The following is a 17,925-nucleotide window of genomic DNA, read 5'->3' as shown; positions in this document are numbered from 1 at the left end:
ATATAATCTAACACGTCCATACGCAAGCACCTACACGCCCACACTTGCACACACATATGCTCATGCCCATACACACACACAGGCACACCAGACTCGAGCACTGTTTGCCACTTTATTTACATTACATCTGCATTGGAGCTTTACTTCAGAAAAGCCATATAAAAGGAAGCGTAGGGAAAGCGTATGGTTTTTACAGCAGTGTGGGGAGCAAGGGCAGAGAAAGACACGCTCAGGGGATTTACATACAGAACATTAGCCACCGCTACACCCCCCACCCCTCCGCAATGACCATGCTACGGGAACTTTAAAACAGGCGCCCATCTGATAAAAAATATTTTAAATAGGGAAACCATTTCCACTGAGGGCGAAAGGAAGGGGAAGAGAAAGAGAGGATGGACTGGGGACACACACGAAGGAGGGAGGGAGGAGACAGACAGACAGACAGACAGACAGACAGACACAGACAGACAGACAGACAGACAGAACTATCAGAAGAAGCTCAGAAGTCCATGGAGCTGTGTGCCAGGTAGTCCTTGCGGCCGATGTTGGTGACCTGCTTGGTCTGCATGGCTTCCAGTTTGGGGCAGTCTGTGATCCTGTGGCCCAGACCCCCGCAGAACGTACAGCCCCGCACACCTGTAAGCACACACACTCATCATTTACATCATGTCATAGTTTCCAATCATTGCTATGTACCAAGTCATAACCTAATTAACATCACCGCAGTGCGCATAAACCCCAAAGACGTGACATCACGTCCTGTCTCTGCATACAGGCCTTAAGCGTGTCGGCCTGAGTGAAGCCACGAGGCACTAAAGCCCGCTTCTGCTTTTAGACTCTGTGGGCAGTAGTTTCACCTCTGTGTGCTCTGTCTGAGGCAGACAGGTGCTACAGCTCAGCGCACACCTGCAGGGTTATTAATATCTGAGAAGCGCCGCAGTGGGGGAAGCAAACACCAGGCCCCCCGGGGCACCAGGGGGCGCACTTACCGCCAATGTCCAGCATGGTTTCATCGCCGGTCTGCAGCACCTGCAGCACGGGCGGAACCTTCTGCTTGGCCTCGATCAGCAGAGCCTTCAGATCCATCAGAACCGACTCGTCTGGAGATGGAAAAACAGGAGGAGACAAGAAGTGAGCAGGGAGAGAGAAAGAGGAAAGAGAGGATGGGAGAGCAGAGGGGATGAGACAAGCACAGAGAGGAGTGGGTAAGAAATTTGGACATCTTAAGGCAGAATCATTATGTGGGAATTTTCCAGAGGGAAATTGTCAAAACAAAAGGTATGTGTCCCCTGTACGATTCTGCTTTGTGTTCTATTTACCGAGTCAAGGCTTTTCTCTTACAGGGTAGAGGTGGTTGTGGGTAGTAGAGTGACAGAAATCTCAAATTGGTCAGCGGTTGAGAGGACTGCAGGTGTTGTTACATTATACAACTGTAGGCGAACATAGAGGGTTATGGGTATTTATTCTGGTTCTCACCACAGCCCTTGTTGATGAAGGTGGTGGCGATCCCAGTCTTGCCTGATCTTCCAGTACGCCCAATTCTGTGGACTAAACACACAGGCACAGAGCAACATTACACAACACGGTACACAAAATCACAATCTCTGACTAGAGAGTGCATAAAATCCCAAAACCACAGTCACTGAGGATGGGCGACATGCAGTCTTATTAGTGGGGATGGTTGCTGTCACATGGCCTGATTGGTTGGGAGTGGGTGAAAATGTAAGCTGTCTGATAGGTGAGGATGACTGACGCACGGTCTGATTGGTGGCGATGGTTTGCTCGTACCGTAGTTTTCGATCTCCTCGGGCATGTCGTAGTTCACCACGTGCTGGATGGCAGGAAAATCCAGTCCCTTGGAGGCCACATCTGTGGCCACTAGCACGTCTTTCTTCCCTTCCTTAAAGGCTTCGATAGCCTTTGTCCTCTCCTCTTGGTCTAAAACAGGCCACAGACTGCACTTACTCATTTCAGAAAAGACCATATTCCGCAACAGCCAGCGTTCTGACTAAAGCTGTGGGTTTGACACTGAAAGAGTGCACTGACATACAGAGTCCACCAGAGGGCAGGCTTCTGCCACAATGCACAAGCTCTGCCCATGTCTAAAATAAAAAGAAAAAGAAAGCCCTGATATATGCCTTCGGCGAAAACGAAAATGAACACTCGCTTCAATTAGCATGAACAAAGAAGACTGGTTTTTAAAGATTCAGGCCTTGGTACAGGATACACCTGGGGGAGTGAGTAAACGTGAATGCACACGAGCGCACACACCCAAACACACCTTTCCCTCCGTGAATGGCCACCGCCTCCACGCCCTTCAGTAAAAGGTACTCGTGGATGGCGTCCACATCCGCCTTCTTCTCAGCGAACATCAGCACCTGAGAGGAGAGACACGTTTACACCTGCGATGCATTTACAGGCTGAAGGCTTCATACCCTTCACAAGCAAAACCCAGGGCTCATCCCCGATGCAGTTCAGACATTCATAAACATAGGCATAAAAGTATAGTCACCTCTATAGAGACTACACTAATACCTCTATGTTCTTAAATTTCTCCAGAAATTAAGCTCATTAAAAAAAAAAAAACATTCAAAACATAAATATGCTTTCATTGAGAAATCTATAATTCTATAATTCGGTACACACTACAATCTGCCAACCAAACTATTGATGTAAAAATGTTAGAAATTGAAAGTTATGAAAAGTTACCAAATAAACATACGCCCACACATAAAAAGGCTGTGTTCCCTATGTGCACTCTATGTGTGTTTAACTTGGCACTGCGTTTCAGAATCTATACACATTACATTACATTACATTAATGGCATTTGGCAGACGCTCTTATCCAGAGCGACGTACAGTTGATTAGACTAAGCAGGAGACAATCCTCCCCTGGAGCAACGCAGGGTTAAGGGCCTTGCTCAAGGGCCCAACGGCTGTGCGGATGTTATTGTGGCTACACCGGGATTAGAACCACCGAACTTGCGTGTCCCAGTCATTTAACTTAACCACTACACGACAGGCCACCCTACACAGCACAGACGAGGGGTGTAACAGCAGCACAGAAAGACTTACGGGGGGTGGAGTCTTCTGCAGGCACTCCAGAAGGTACACCATTTTAGCTTCCTCTTTCACATACTCCACTTCCTGAATGAAGGGAAACAGAATAGGGTTCTCTAAATAGCACACAAGAAAAGTGACTCGTCAAAGAGATCCCTTTTTAGGAGGACAGACAACATCTTCAATGTGCCACATGCAGACCTGCGGTAAAACAATTATTGAACTTCCAACTCTTTGGACACCAGGACAATATTTAGCACAAAATGGACTGTTTATCAGTGAAATTATAATGAACATTTCTGAGGGATACTTTTACCAGCATCTTTAAACCCACCCCCCCCCCCCCCCCCCCCCCCACCGCACCTCCACCCTCTGACGCTGCTACGACTGTCAATCAAGCCTGGTCCAATCCACATACAGGACAGATGGAGTAAGCCCCTCCCCACCCCCAGCGCTGCTCCAAATCTATAATTTGATCCTCTATATCACACTGTGACTTCACTGCTGACAGTGCGTCTACTGCCGGCTCTAATCTGCCAGGTAGTCACTGAATGATTCAGAGCCGACTGTCTCCACCGCTGGGGATAAAGACATGTCGTACCAACCTGACGGATGGGGTACATAAATCCTCCCGGGTGTGCGGTTTGAGTTGTACAGCATCAGCCATCACAAAAACTGGAGCTTGTTAATAGGGGCCCCAGCACTGAAGTTTCTTTGAAATTTGGAATCAGTCAGTCAGAGTGCTAGCAGGAATATGCAGGTTTCAAAGAGTGTATCACTGGCTGTGATTGGTGGAAAATGATAAACCATACATGTAGGTCCTCCAGCCGAATAACTTTGCCTCAATAAGCATCATTGCTTCACAGTTCACTCTGCCAGCTAAACCAGCTTTGTCTGGCTAGAGACCAGTTTTGACTAGCCACAGACCAACTATGACCAGCTGGAAGTGTCGAAAATATAGCGTGAGCCATTTTACACCAGCTTAGAATCCCAGGTGGCCTTAACTGGAATTTTCGGCAGGGACGGAGAGACAAATAACAATAAATGTCCCAAGAGTCTACAAACATCACATCGTAAGCTAAATGCATCATATCAACATACCGATATGTATAGATTACTTATTGCTTCCATTTAGATATGCTTCTTGCGCTCACCTCTGGGTTTATAACAGTTCACACGGTTTACACTGCATTCATGGATCGCTGGTCTCACCTGAATGACGTCCAGACTGGCGGCACCGGCACGGCCCACATTGATGGTGATGGGCTTCACCAGGGCGCTCTTGGCGAAGTTCTGAATCTTCTTCGGCATGGTGGCGCTAAAGAGCAGCGTCTGCCTCTGGCCCTGTAGACAGAGAGCATCCAAAAATGATGTCCCGCCCCTTCAAGACCAGCCAATTACAAACATTCGCACCGCAGTCCCATAATCAAGTCTCTTTTATAAAAAAATTAATAAAGTAAAAGGCAATGTTCTAACATTGTTGCAACAGCCACTGTCAGTTAAAAAGCGGATTACACTAAATAGGCACCTTCCTGTGAGAAGGGGATGTTGGAAGAAGAGTGAACATGACTGAATTAAGGTTTAGAGTGGCTGTGTTTGCAAAGGTGACCTTGAAGTATGAGACCACAGAATTATATGGTTCTAAATGGTGTCATAAATACATTGTCTATAGAACACTAAATATGTGTTAAGTTTTACACAAAAATACTGTTTACACAAAATGTAAAAGCTGCTTGGAGCCCATTCACTTTGGTTTCTTTGAAGGTCACCTTGAAGTAGGAGAAGATGGTTCGGATGTCCTCCTCGAAGCCCATGTCAATCATTCTGTCGGCCTCGTCCAGCGCCAGGTAACGGCAGATATCCAGGCTCACCATTTTCTTCTGCAGGAGGTCCATCAGCCGACCGGGCGTGGCCACCATCATGTGCACACCGCTGCCATGGAAACAGAAGTTAGCTGGCCCATTGTCCTGCTCATGTTCCGGCATCATGCCTGCACTCTTCCCACAATGCACTGCATTAGCCATCAGGCTCCTTCCTGGTGAAAGTTCGCTAGTGTCTGCTTGTCTCACTCCGGACTTTACTCTACACCAGACATACGGACTTAAAGAACATCAGTGACGATCAGGAAGAGAGAAAATATCAGTGACTGTGACATTCATGGTTGAAGATCAGTTCTTTACAGACTAAATTGTGTTATCTGTTGGAGGATCTACCTCTTTTGGTACCACGCAATGGTTGGCGTAGTCTGAATTCCGGGAGGCACCACCCACACCCCTGCCCTACCCTACCCCCTTCCCATGATGCAGCGCACTCACTGTTTGACCACCTCCATCTGATCCTTGACAGACATGCCCCCAATGCAGAGGGCACAGCGCATGGGTGGAGCCCCTTCTTCCTCCAGAAGCTTGCAGTAGTATTCGATGATACTGTGAGTCTGTCGCGCCAGCTCTCTCTGCGAACACAACAGCGCCTCGTGTAACCACCAAACCAAAGAGCTCCCCCATATAACCACCCACACGTGTACCGAATATAACCAGCAAGCCCTCAAAACAGAACCCACTATAACCACCCAAACCTTCAGCGCACCCCATAGAACCACCCAAACCATCTAAGTGCTCTCCCATATAACCACCCAAAACACCAGAGCACCCCATATAACCACCCAAAACACCAGAGCACCCCATATAACCACCCAAAACACCAGAGCACCCCACATAACCATCAAACCTTCATAACAGTGGCCCCATATAACCACCCAAACTTTCATAACAGTGGCCCCATATAACCACCCACATTTTCAGAATCACTGTTGTACAACAACATGGGTAACATTCAACAGCTTCATAAAATACCCCACAATCTGATACTCTGAGCACCAGAGTGCTGAGTGTGGCAGTGTAATGGCGGCATGCAGGCACCAGGGGGCAGCAGGCTTACGGAAGGGCAGATGATGAGTCCGTAGGGCCCCTCTCTCTTGTAGAAGGGCAGTCTCTTCTCCTGCTCCAGGCAGAACATGATGATGGGCAGAGTGAACACCAGAGTCTTCCCGGACCCCGTGAAGGCAATGCCAATCATATCTCGTCCTGAGAGGCTACACACACAACCAAAAATGGAAATAATGCAATGCAAAAGAGATTCCTGCAGTGTGCAGAAGATTATATACCTTGTTCTTTTTCCCCTATTCTGCCCTGCCCATCGCTGTTGCTGTAGTTTCTCTACTGTCTCGGAGTAAGAGTTCTACAATGATATTACTTCCACGAGTGACAATTCTTACACATATTTCAGTTTTACCATCATGTGAGGACTCCCATATTACATCATCACAGACTCCTGCCACAACCCTCACACCCACCCCCGCCCCTCATACTCACATGGTTGGGATTCCTTGGATCTGAATGGGCGTGGGGTGAACGATGCCTTTCTTTTTCAAACCCTTTAATATCGCTGCAGATGAACGGACAAAGAGAGTGTGTGTGAGGGCTGGTCTCTTTACGTACACACATTCCACGCATGTGTAATATTTCCCCTTCAAACAAAATGGCTCAAATAATATCTGAGCCATGCCTATTCTACTCATCTAAACCGAAACAAACCTGCCATTAATCTTCTGCCATGTCATTAAACTGGAAAGCTGGCATGCTGTCATTGTCTGCATGGGTTTTCACAACAGTGCGAGCAAGCGTAAATCAGTATTCCGCCAACACAGTTCTGGAGACTGGCGGCGTGCTGGGTTTTTTCGCTAAACGAGCTCTGTTAATTAGGTTTGATTGAGCAGTTAAAGGAATCCTGACCCTTATTTCGGATATGTGCGATTAATCTGCTATAAACTCTCTGGGGAAGAGCTTCATTACTGTAACTGTTTGTGCGATTAAGATATAAATCATGAATTAAATCTAAAGGATTTAAAATTCAATACATTACTTAATATTTGCCTGCAGGAAAGAAAATTTGGGCAGCCGGCTCAAAGTTAATCAGATGTTCAATTAATTGTTCTTGGCATTGCGGAAGAGGCAATTATTCTAATTCACTTAAATTATACACCTGTCTGAATTAATCATTAGTTTAAGGGGTTTACATGAGCAGAAACGGCTCTACGGAAACCACTATCCACTATCATTTCTTTCTCAATGCACTAACTGTACACATTGCCAAAGTCAGTATGTAATGACTGAAATTCTCCACATTGAAAGCCAAGTAAGACAGATGCACGCATGCACACACACATATACATACACACGCACACGCACACCATGCGCGCACACATGCACATGCACACATACACCTGCACACACAGTCAGGATGATGAGCTAAGTACAACCACGCCACCTTGTGGGAACTTCATCTCCCGGAAACTCTTGATGGGAGGTGGGATTCCTTCTCCCTCCACCAGGACGTGGTACTTCTTCCTCACACGCTCATGCCGCGCTGAAGGCATGTTCAAGATGTAGCGTGGCGCCCTCCAGCTGTGGGGAGAGAGAACTGCAGCGTGAGCACCTCTCTGCAGCAGTATATACCCCATCCCAAAGTAGGTTAGTCCTGATGGCTGCAATTTAAGATGGAGAATTATAGTTCCACTAGAAATAAATCTCTGGATATTAGTATTCATTGAAATGATTTGCCTCAGAAATGGCACCATGCAGAGAATACGCTTCCAGACCTTCCTTTAATCAAGTTTAATATTACCAGCAATATGGGTTCAGTATGCAGTCAAAGTTACATCAGCAGTTTCCCACCTGACAATTGAACATGCAACCACTATAAAAGAAACTAAGTCAACTTAGTAACTTCACCACAGTGGTGATTAAGGACTGACTGTTTGTTCACCATCCATGGAAAAGGTTACTCAAGGGAGCAGACCTGGGTGAAATATGCAATTGTTTTGGATTCAAATTATTTTTCTTAGCTAAATTGATCCTGCCTGGTTTCATTGGTTGCAATACAACAAGCTCAGTAAAACGTAGAGCTTTCAAGTATTCAACACATTATATCTTGTCAGCTTTGACCAGCCTGGCCATTCTCCTCTGACCACTCTCATTAACAAGGCGCTTCTGTCTGCAGATCTGTTGCAAAATTGATTTTTTTGTTTAGTTTTTTGCACCATTCTTTGCAAATTCTAGAGACTAGTGCGCGCGAAAATCCCAGGAGATCAGCAGTTTCTGAGATACTCAAACCACCCTCTCTGCCACCAACAATCACTCCATGGTCAAAGTCACTTAGATCACATTTTCTGATGGTTGATATGAACATTAACTGAAGCTCCTGACCTGATTGTATGCATTGCACTGCTGCCCACTAAATTCACTGATTAGATAATCACATTAATTAGTTGGTGTAATAAAGTATGTCTCAGGTGTGTAAGGGAGGGTTGCAGGTCAGATCAACATCACACCACATTCCCCTCATCACAGTCCGAGCACGTCCAACCACGTCCAACCACATCCAACCACATCCAACCATGTCCAACCACGTCCAACCACGTAAAACCCGCTCTGCTGTACTGACCTGGTTTTTATCGGATCTTCATATGTGATTCCCTTGGCCATCTCCTTTACAGACATCAGTGCTGCCAAAGAGAAGATAATTATTACCCCTGTTAGCTTCTGGGACTGCATATATTAGCTCCACATAGTCAAGTGTGACTGCACAGCCAGAATGATGTACAAGCTGTTTGGAACAGAAGATGCAACAGAAGCTGAACAGAATTGAGTGGTCACTGTGTGGAGACCGGGCTCGACACAGCGCTAGATACCATTTAGGGGTTAGGCAAACTAAGCAGTAAGTTAACTTTAATGGTAGGAAAATGGGAGCATTGCAAGGCTAAATTACCTGTTCTCACCATTATGTTATGTTAAATAGGTTTGCAAATAAACGTGAAATAGCATTGTCCTTCAATACAGCATTAGCAGTGTGTTGTTAACTGATGTCTGAAATGGGACAGACTTGAAGACAAACACTTGGTGGTACGTTATTTAAGAATTTGTCTGGTGTGAAAACTATCAAACATGTTCATATTTGTAAATAAGAGGCTGTGGACTGCAGCCTTTTGCCTGGGGTTTAACATCCAGGTGGATACGGTTAGATGGGTGGGGCCACATGCCGGTTGTGTCTGGGTGTGGCGCAGTGATAAAATAAAACTGGTTTTGTCTCGCTAAAACTCTAATCCCACCCCAGCGGAAAAGAAGGGGAGGGCATCCACGTGTGTGTGTGCGTGTGTGTGTGTGCGCTCAAAACGTTTGTAATAAATGTGGCTGACTTCACTGAAGTAATTTCATTTCCCCATCTCCGACAGAATCATAAATCTGTAACAGAATGAATGAAAATACAGAAACACAAAATAGAAACACAGGAAGGCAGATATATACAGCAAATGAAGAGACAGAATCAGAGAGAGAGAGACATACAGAACTGTGCAGAAGTCTTAGGCCCCCTAGACTTTATTATATATATATATATGTTTATTTTTTTGTGTGTTAGTATAAAAGAACACATTTGAGATTTCCAAATATTCATTTTCCAAAACACTTCATTTTACAGAGATATTTTTGTATCTAATTTGAAAAAGTAACATATTACTGTAAGCAAATGACTACTTTTTACATAAAAACTTGATCATGGCTGTCTGAGATCCAAAGCAAGGAGCCAACCAAAGTCTGCAGAAGAACTGTGGCAAGTTCTCCAACATGCTTGGAACAAACTCCCTGCTGATTGTCTTATAGAACAGCAGGACAGCGATGGCTATCTCAGAGAAGTGAGACAGTTTTAACGGCGAAGTGTGGTCACAAAAAATATGCGTGTGTGCACATGGTATGCGCGTTTGGTGTGTGCGCGCGCGTGGATGCTGGTGCAGTTTTGAACTATTCTGCCAAATTACTAAAATGTAATGTAAAATGTATAGTACGTTTATTTAGGACCTTTCATTTAAATATTTTTGAAAGAATCTTATCTGTACAGAATGGTATACAGGTGCCGAAGACTTTTGCACAGTACTGTATAGACACAGAAAGATAAAGAAGACTGGTCCAATAATAAAAGATTCTCTTACCTCTTCTCTCCGCTACGGTCTCCAAGATCTTCTCCTCCTCCTTAAGCTGTTTTTCCTTTGCCGACTCCTTCCGTGCTGCACAGGACACAACCATATTAAAGTGCACACAGACATAAACAAATACTAACCCATTTCAATGTTTCATCAATAAACCAATGAAATTCAGGCTATTCACTGCAACCCTGCAGAGCATTACTGCAGATTTAGTTCCTGCTCGTGTTCTATGACGTACAGTGGGGTCCAGAAGTCTCAGACCACTAGTGAAAATGCTTCTATTTTCCATTCTTTCCTCATTTAATACAAACCATTTCATTACAAATTATATTATCAGCATAACAATTTGAGTGAGAAGTTGAATCTTTGTAAAATGTACATGAAATTCTTAGCATTTGGAATGTCCCCCTTTTGCTTTAATGGCACTTGAGTTGGCTCCACACATTTCTGCAAAACCTTTGAGCACTCCTTGCTCTACTTTGGACTTCAAGTAGTTAATTTGTTTAAAATCATTCAAAATCCTAAGACATTGCTTACTTCCAGGACTACATGAAAAATAAATCCCCACTGTATAATAAAGACTTCTAAATCTCTGGCAAAATGAACAATGAAATGAACTCAAATAAATGCACAAATAAATATTGTCAGATGAGTCCGAGACTCTGAGACTGGTCCATGCATTTAAATAAATATATGAATAAATAATTTGAGTTAGGGGTGCGGTGAAGGTAAAGTGGGCAGGGAGGCTCACCCTCAGCCTTCTCCTTGAGGTGCTGGTGCTGGTCGAGCAGACTGACGTTAGAGCGCGGCCCCACCCCCTCGTCATCGTCTCTCTGCTCGCCGCCGCTCTCCCTCATCTCCTCGTCCGTCAGACCCTTCCCCCGTAGCCGGAGCAGCTTCTGCAGCTGGACACGCAACAAATGACATAAATTACTGCGCAGTCACACTGTACCAGTACTGAGCAGCTTCTGCAGCTGGACGCATTACTGCGCAGTCACACTGTACCAGTACTGAACAGCTTCTGCAGCTGGACGCATTACTGCGCAGTCACACTGTACCAGTACTGAACAGCTTCTGCAGCTGGACACACAGGACACATTACAGTGCAGTAACACTGTACCAGTACTGAACAGCTTCTGCAGCTGGACACATTACAGCGCAGTCACACTGTACCAGTACTGAGCAGCTTCTGCAGCTGGACACACAGGACGCATTACTGCGCAGTCACACTGTACCAGTACCGAGCAGTTTCTGCAGTTGGACACACAGGACACATTACTGCGCAGTCACACTGTACCAGTACTGAACAGCTTCTGCAGCTGGACACACACAGGATACATTACTGCGCAGTCACACTGTACCAGTACTGAGCAGCTTCTGCAGCTGGACACACACAGGATACATTACTGTGCAACATCTGCACAGTTACACTGTCCCAGTACTTCTGCAGCTGGACAAATTATTACACAACATCTGCACAGTCACACTGTCCCAGTACTGAGCAGCTTCTGCAGCTGGACACGACACAACACCTGCGCAGTCGTCGTCGTGTGGGCAGGTGTTGTTCTCTCCACTCCCCCAGGCCCTTTTACCCCCCCGAGCCTGGGGGGGGGGGGGGTTCACCCGGGCTATATTTCGGGACACACCTCCAGCAGCCATGCCACCGAGTCGTCATCCAGAACCGTCAGACCATGCATCCCGTTGGGTGCCCGATAGATCGGCCAGTACAGGATGACATGGTCTGCGGTTTGTTCCTCTGCGCCACACTCACAAACCGCACTGGAAGCCAAGCCCCATCTGTGCATCGATGAGCGGAAACCCCCGACGCCGGTCCGGAGGCGGTTAAGCCTCACCCATGCCAGTCTGGGCAGGTCCATTTACATTTACATTTTAGTCATTTGGCAGACGCTTTTAATCCAAAGCGACTTACAAGTGCATAGGTTCTACCATAAGTCAGAGCATCACATCCAGAAACTAGCAAAATACACAGGAAATGCTGTTCTAAACATAGTTGTCATCAGAAGTGAATTATTTTATTTATTTATTTTTTTTTGGGGGGGGGGGGGGGGGAGGGGTTAGACAAGGATAGGGATATCAGAAAGGAGGGGCAGGGGAAATCAGGAGGGAGGACTAAGGTAGAGTTTGAAAAGGTGGGTTTTGAGTCTGCGTCGAAATAGGGGGAGGGATTCTGCTGTTCTGACAGTGGTAGGCAAGTCATTCCACCACTGAGGAACCAGAACGGAAAACAGGCGTGAACGTGCAGCTCGACCGCCAGGTGCACGTAGAGAGGGAACCGTAAGGTGACCAGAGCTGGCAGACCGGAGTGGTCTAGCTGGGGAGTAGGGAGTGATCAGGGATTGTATGTAAGGTGGGGCAGTCCCCTTAGCAGCCTGAAATGCCAACACTAGGGCCTTGAAACGGATGCGTGCGGCAATAGGAAGCCAGTGGAGGCCAATGAGAAGCGGAGTGACATGAGCAGACCTGGGCTGACTGGTGATCAGGCGGGCTGCAGCATTCTGGACCAGCTGGAGGGGCTTGATGGCACATGCTGGGAGACCGGCTAGGAGGGAGTTGCAGTAATCCAGGCGGGAAATGACGAGCGCCTGGACTAGGAGCTGGGTGGCTTTCACAGTCAGGAGATGACGGATATAGCGTATATTATACAGAAAGAACCTGCAGGTTCTGGCAGTGGAGGATACTTGTGGAGCCAGGGTGAGGCAGTTATCAAGAGTCACCTCAAGATTCTTTGCCGTACGGGAGGAGGAAACTACAAAGTCCTCAACAGTCAATGAGAGGTCGATTGACGGAGAGGACTTAGCAGGGATGTAGAGAAGCTCAGTTTCGGCAAGCTTGAGCTTCAGGTGATGGGAAGTCATCCACGCAGAGATATCAGCCAAGCAGGCAGAGATCCGTGTGGTGATTTTGGTGTCGGGGGGGAAGGAAATGAAGAGTTGGGTGTCATCAGCGTAGGAATGATAAGAAAAGCCGTGGGAAGAGATAACAGAACCAAGAGACATGGTGTATAGCGAGAAGAGGAGAGGCCCAAGAACCGAGCCCTGCGGGACTCCAGTTCGTAGGGGGTGAGGGTCGGAGACTGCGCCCCTCCAAGTCACCTGGTAGGAGCGACCAGAGAGGTAGGAGGAAAACCAAGCGAGTGCAGAACCTGTGACACCCATCCCAGACAGCGATGAGAGCAGAATCTCATGGTTGACTGTATCGAAGGCGGCTGACAGGTCGAGGAAGATGAGGACAGAGGAGAGGGATTTTGCTTTCAGGTCCACCCCGATAGGGGGGAAACCGACGTCGGGGATGAAGCCACGGAGTCTGGAGGTGTTCTCCTCCCACTCCGTGCTCCAATTGTAGTCCGCCCATCGTGCCGCACCGATGTTAAGATCTCTACATTGCTGCAGGAGTTCCTGTGCGGCAGGCACAAATGGGTGTCTCGACTTGAGGCGCCGGGGAGGCTCAGCTGTTACAGTGAGCCTTTCATGGAGCAGATGGTTTAGCTCCATGGCCCGGCACGCGAGACGTGCTGTGGCCCCAGCGCGGCAAAGCCCAGCGGGCTGGATGCCTGCAAGGATGGGAACGCAGGGGTGGAACGCAGGCATCCTGTCACAATGCGCAAGGCCTCGTTGATAGGCGTATCGACGAGGCGAGTGTGGGCACTGCGACACCATGCTGGTGGGCAGTATTCACTAGTCGAGTACACGAGAGCCAGGGTTGCCGTACGCAATGTTCTGGCGCCGGCGCCCCAGCCTGACCCGACTAGTCGCCTCATCAATGCCACTCGAGATGTTAGTTTCTTGCGCAGTGACTCAAGGTGTCGGCGAAACGTGAGCGACCTGTCCAATGTCACGCCGAGGTAGGTTGGCTCGGCGCAGCATGGCAGGGGTGTTCTGCCGATATGTACTCGGAGCTCACGTTTGGCCTCCCTGTTGTTAAGATGGAAGGCCGCCGACACCGTCTTTGCCTCGCTGAGCTTCAATCTCCATTTCTGGTGGTAGACCGCTAGTGTCTGCATGTCCTGGCTCAGAGTCCCCTCCACAGACTGCCAGTCTCCAGCAGAGTATACCAGGGCGAGGTCGTCTGCATAAGCATACTTCCGCAAGACTGTGTTAGGTAAGTCATATGTGTAGATGTTATATAGGAGGGGGGCCAGGACAGATCCCTGGGGGACGCCGTTTTTGAGGCGTCGTAACCTGCTTCGCTGTCTGCTACCGGTGGTGAGGGTAAAGCTGCGATTTCGGACAAGCTCTATGATCATGCTGACCATGGGCCTGTCCGGCAGCAGGCGGAGCAGCTTACAGGTGAGGCCGCGGTGCCATACAGTATCGTAGGCTGCCGTTAGATCTATAAAGACGGCCCCGGCCTTCTTCTTGGCCGAAAAGCTATCCTCGATGTCTTGAGTCATCAGTGTGACTTGATCTACGGTCGATCTCCCGTGTCGGAACCCTGCCTGCTCCCGGGGGAGCAGCGGGTCAACAATCGGCTCGACTCGACCGTAGATAAGACGCTCGAGGATCTTGAAGGGGATACAGAGCAGAGAGATTGGACGATAACCCCTTCAGGCTTATTCGGCTTAGGGATTGCGACTACTAGGGCTCTTCCAGGAAGAAAGGAAAGCTCTTAACCAGGACTTCAGGGCAGGTGCGGCATGGAGTATAAGCTCCGGGCAGATAGAATCAGGACCCGGAGCTTTTCCTGACTTTAGGTGCTGAAGGGCGGCAGCGAATTCCTCTGGTGTGAAATCACCGGAGATATTGTCACTGCTCGATGTTGGGACCCTCCAGAGGTCAGACACTTCTTTTGCCACGAGTCGCGATGGCTCGCGGTCTTTACCCTCGTATACCCCATTTCTCACGAATTGTGATGCAATTTTATTTGCAGAAATGGGGCAGTGGCGAGGGAGAGTGTCTCGCCCTACCAGTAAGGTTGTTCAGGATACACCATGCCTTGCGACTGGAGTGCGAGAAGTCAATGGTGTTGATAGCCTCCTCCCAGCGCTCCTGCCTCTTTTGGCCGAGTCTTGACAGCAGGGCTGTTGCAGCCCCGCTTGACTCGGCTCCAGAGGGAGCCCGGAGGAAGGCGCAGTAGAGGTTCTCGCACTCCGCATCCCAACACGGTTTGTAGTTGTTACGACGACCACGTGGGATGGATTTTTTAGCCGCTTTCACCAATATGCCACAGAAGTCCCGATATGCCTCATCCACGTTGTTAGTTGTTGATTTGTTGGTAAGGAGGCGGAAACGTTTCCAGTTGGCCTTTCGGAAATTCCATCGCTTCACCGGCTCGCTCGGGACTGAGTCCACGAGTTTAGGCACGGTTATCAGCGATGGTCGGTGTTGGGACCACGGGAACTTTCCGAGTACGTGTCAGTCGGGGAGCCGATTATCTGCACCGACACTCGCAAATGCCAGGTCAGGATTTGTCCCGGTATTCCAGCAACCGGAGAGAAAACTGTCTGCGCCCTTGGGATCGTATAGCAGGGCCAGGCTGTTATTAGCTGCCCAAGCAACCAGGTTCTCTCCGTCAGATGTACTGGTGCTGTACCCCCAGTCCTCATACTGGCAGTTGAAGTCACCAGCATAGAGACAGGGGTGGGAGAAAACCGGGACAGACGCTAGTGTGAATTGCGAGGGGGGAGGTTTGTAGACGTTGATGATTTTGAAACCGGCAACGTCCACGCACAACCACTCAATCCCCGAGTCAGTCGGAGATTGGTCGGTGAGAGTCCAGCTCAACCTTTCGTGGACAAACGTAGCGAGGCCATGCTTCCTGCTCAGGATGGACCCAGCTAGAGCGAAGTTGGGTAGCGCTAGCTTGTCTGCTAATATGCAGTGGGTCTCCTGGAGGAGGATGACGAGGGCCTTGGTGGTATAGGCCAGCTGCTCTATGACGCTGATCTTGCTGGCGGTGAGTCCTTCGGTGTTCAGCTGCAGTATTCTGGGTTGGAAGCCAGCAGAGCAAGCACCGCCGGCTCTCCCCCCCGACTGCAGCCGAACACCAGCCCGGGTGAGGGCCCTTTGGTGGCAGACCTGCGCAGTCACACAGTAACAGTCCAGAGTAGCTTATCAGCACAGAAACATAAGTCTCTGCCCAGAGTCACAGCTCTATCATGGTGCTGCCCAACCAGTGACAACAAAAACACATCGCAACTGATACATCACACTTAAGGGAATAGTTAGTTACATACCATCTGCTGTTTTCTTTGTTTGACAGGAACATATGGCACATATTCTTCATCATCAGATCCCTCAGAGCCGTGCACCTCCTCTTCCTCCAGGTGTATTCTCTGTAGACCATCGGCATTATGTTATTATTATTTTACATATCAGTTATATAGCCTAGATCATTTGTATGGATACAGTCATGAAATATAGTTACATGCAGAATAAACATGTCAGAAACAGTTATGCAAGACATAAGGAACAGGCTAAATGTCCCAGGACTTCTAATTAGATAGATTAACTAGGCCTACATTTTCTTAATGTGCTATACAGCAAATGGGTCCTTTTTTTAAATATTTTATATATATATATAACTTTTTATACATTTCCTCATAGGCCTATGGCCCAGGTGAACTAAACGTGCCTTAATTACTGTATGTGTGTATCTTCTTCAATTAAACTAAACTGGTAAGCCAAACCTGCACTAAGTGAAGATACATTGAAATGTTTGAGAACCCCTGTTGAACGGCAGAGGTAGGCGACCGTAGTCCGAGTGAGCTGGAAATAAGGGCCAAACTGTCGAAAGTGTTATTGCGGTCAAATAGTTTCCTTCATAGTTACGAATGTGGATTCTAACAGATTATATTCTCTAGCTAGCTAGATTTCTTTGAATATCCATTCATTTTGCGACGCTGCTAACAAAATGTCATCAGCATGTGGAAGAAGTACGGTGTAACTAAAATGTCATTCAGCCCTGGTAATAATTTTATTAGCCTACGACAGAAACGGCCACTGAAAGTAATTCATATTTACGATTAATGTTTAGTTGGCTAAGTTAAGTTAGCTAACCATCGTTCAGTCTGTGCAGGGCAGGCACTTGCTGCCTATATAGCTATGCTACTGCCATACGTTAACTTTGCTCGCCATGTTATTTTAGGGGGTGCACACCACAAACATATGTCTATGGTCCACACTACCGTCAACCGGCCCGCAAATAGTGCGCCAAATGAGGGACACGTTCAGTTCTGGAAGCTGAACAATGAGGCAATACAGTTACAACGGGAAATGGCAGGTAACTAACGTTAGGTAACTGACGTTGCTACTGTTTCTAGCCATGTACCCTACAGCAACTTAGATCGCTAAATTTACCCACCGCAGATAACATAGTTGACACAAACGAGCAATTAAACGAGCTGCGACAAGCTAGAAATCCTGTAGTTTACATTATCACTAGAAATCCAAGTTAACGACTAGACGTACATATGTAGCTACATTTACCTTTCTCGATCGGTTTTCTGCTTCCATTGTTATATTCCGTGGTTATGAGTTGTTACAATTTCAGTAATATCCTCGCGATTGTGTTACATTAGACACAATTTATCTTCAATGATCAGCTCCGAAATAGCATTGTCGCCATTACGTTCCTTTTTCGACAGTGGTACGGTGGCTGAGGAGGTCCAAACAGGCCCCAATCACCCAGGCCATTCTAGGTTTACCCACCAACGTCGCACAGCTGACGTATTTCTTTCTTTTTTTTAATAAATAAAATATGGCAGGCCTACATTTGCAGTTAATATGCATATGGCAATGTGGAATATTGACGTTTTGTGAACTGAAACTACACATATCAATTCACATAAATATAGGCATACAAAAATTATA

At 47.5% G+C, this 17,925-nt stretch overlaps 1 protein-coding gene across 2 annotated transcripts; it reads right to left on the bottom strand.

Moving 5' to 3' along the window:
- Positions 1-98: 98 nt before the first annotated feature.
- ddx41 (DEAD (Asp-Glu-Ala-Asp) box polypeptide 41) lies at positions 99-17,754 on the bottom strand. 2 transcript variants are annotated; one of them, XM_061235119.1, is made up of 17 exons: positions 17,542-17,754; positions 16,290-16,388; positions 10,848-11,001; positions 10,103-10,177; positions 8,563-8,623; positions 7,387-7,523; positions 6,432-6,504; positions 5,998-6,151; positions 5,376-5,512; positions 4,830-4,992; positions 4,273-4,404; positions 3,076-3,147; positions 2,282-2,378; positions 1,789-1,938; positions 1,477-1,548; positions 990-1,100; positions 99-636 (listed from the first exon to the last, which is right to left on the bottom strand). In XM_061235119.1, the coding sequence occupies exons 1-17, from the start codon at positions 17,566-17,568 to the stop codon at positions 500-502; spliced, it is 1,851 nt and encodes a 616-aa protein (XP_061091103.1). In that variant the 5' UTR covers positions 17,569-17,754; the 3' UTR covers positions 99-499. The 2 variants fall into 2 exon arrangements, with proteins under 2 accessions (XP_061091103.1, XP_061091104.1); XM_061235120.1 differs by lacking the exon at positions 17,542-17,754 and adding an exon at positions 17,113-17,153.
- Between the last annotated feature and the right edge of the window lie 171 nt (positions 17,755-17,925).

The sequence above is a fragment of the Conger conger genome, chromosome 3 (assembly GCF_963514075.1).
Source record: "Conger conger chromosome 3, fConCon1.1, whole genome shotgun sequence".
Lineage (NCBI taxonomy): Eukaryota > Metazoa > Chordata > Actinopteri > Anguilliformes > Congridae > Conger > Conger conger.
This window is presented reverse-complemented; position numbering and strand designations above follow the sequence as displayed.

What these genes read in the sequence shown, in the direction of transcription:
- ddx41 (XM_061235119.1), bottom strand. Translation starts at nt 17,568, where the DNA reads ATGGAAGCAGAAAACCGATCGAGAAAG. An exon ending in AACAAAGAAAACAGCAGATG is followed by an intron (nt 11,002 to 16,289) that starts GTATGTAACTAA and finishes TTGCGTGTCCAG; the next exon opens with CTGCAGAAGCTGCTCCGGCT. An exon ending in CGAGGAGATCGAAAACTACG is followed by an intron (nt 1,549 to 1,788) that starts GTACGAGCAAAC and finishes CTGTGTGTTTAG; the next exon opens with TCCACAGAATTGGGCGTACT.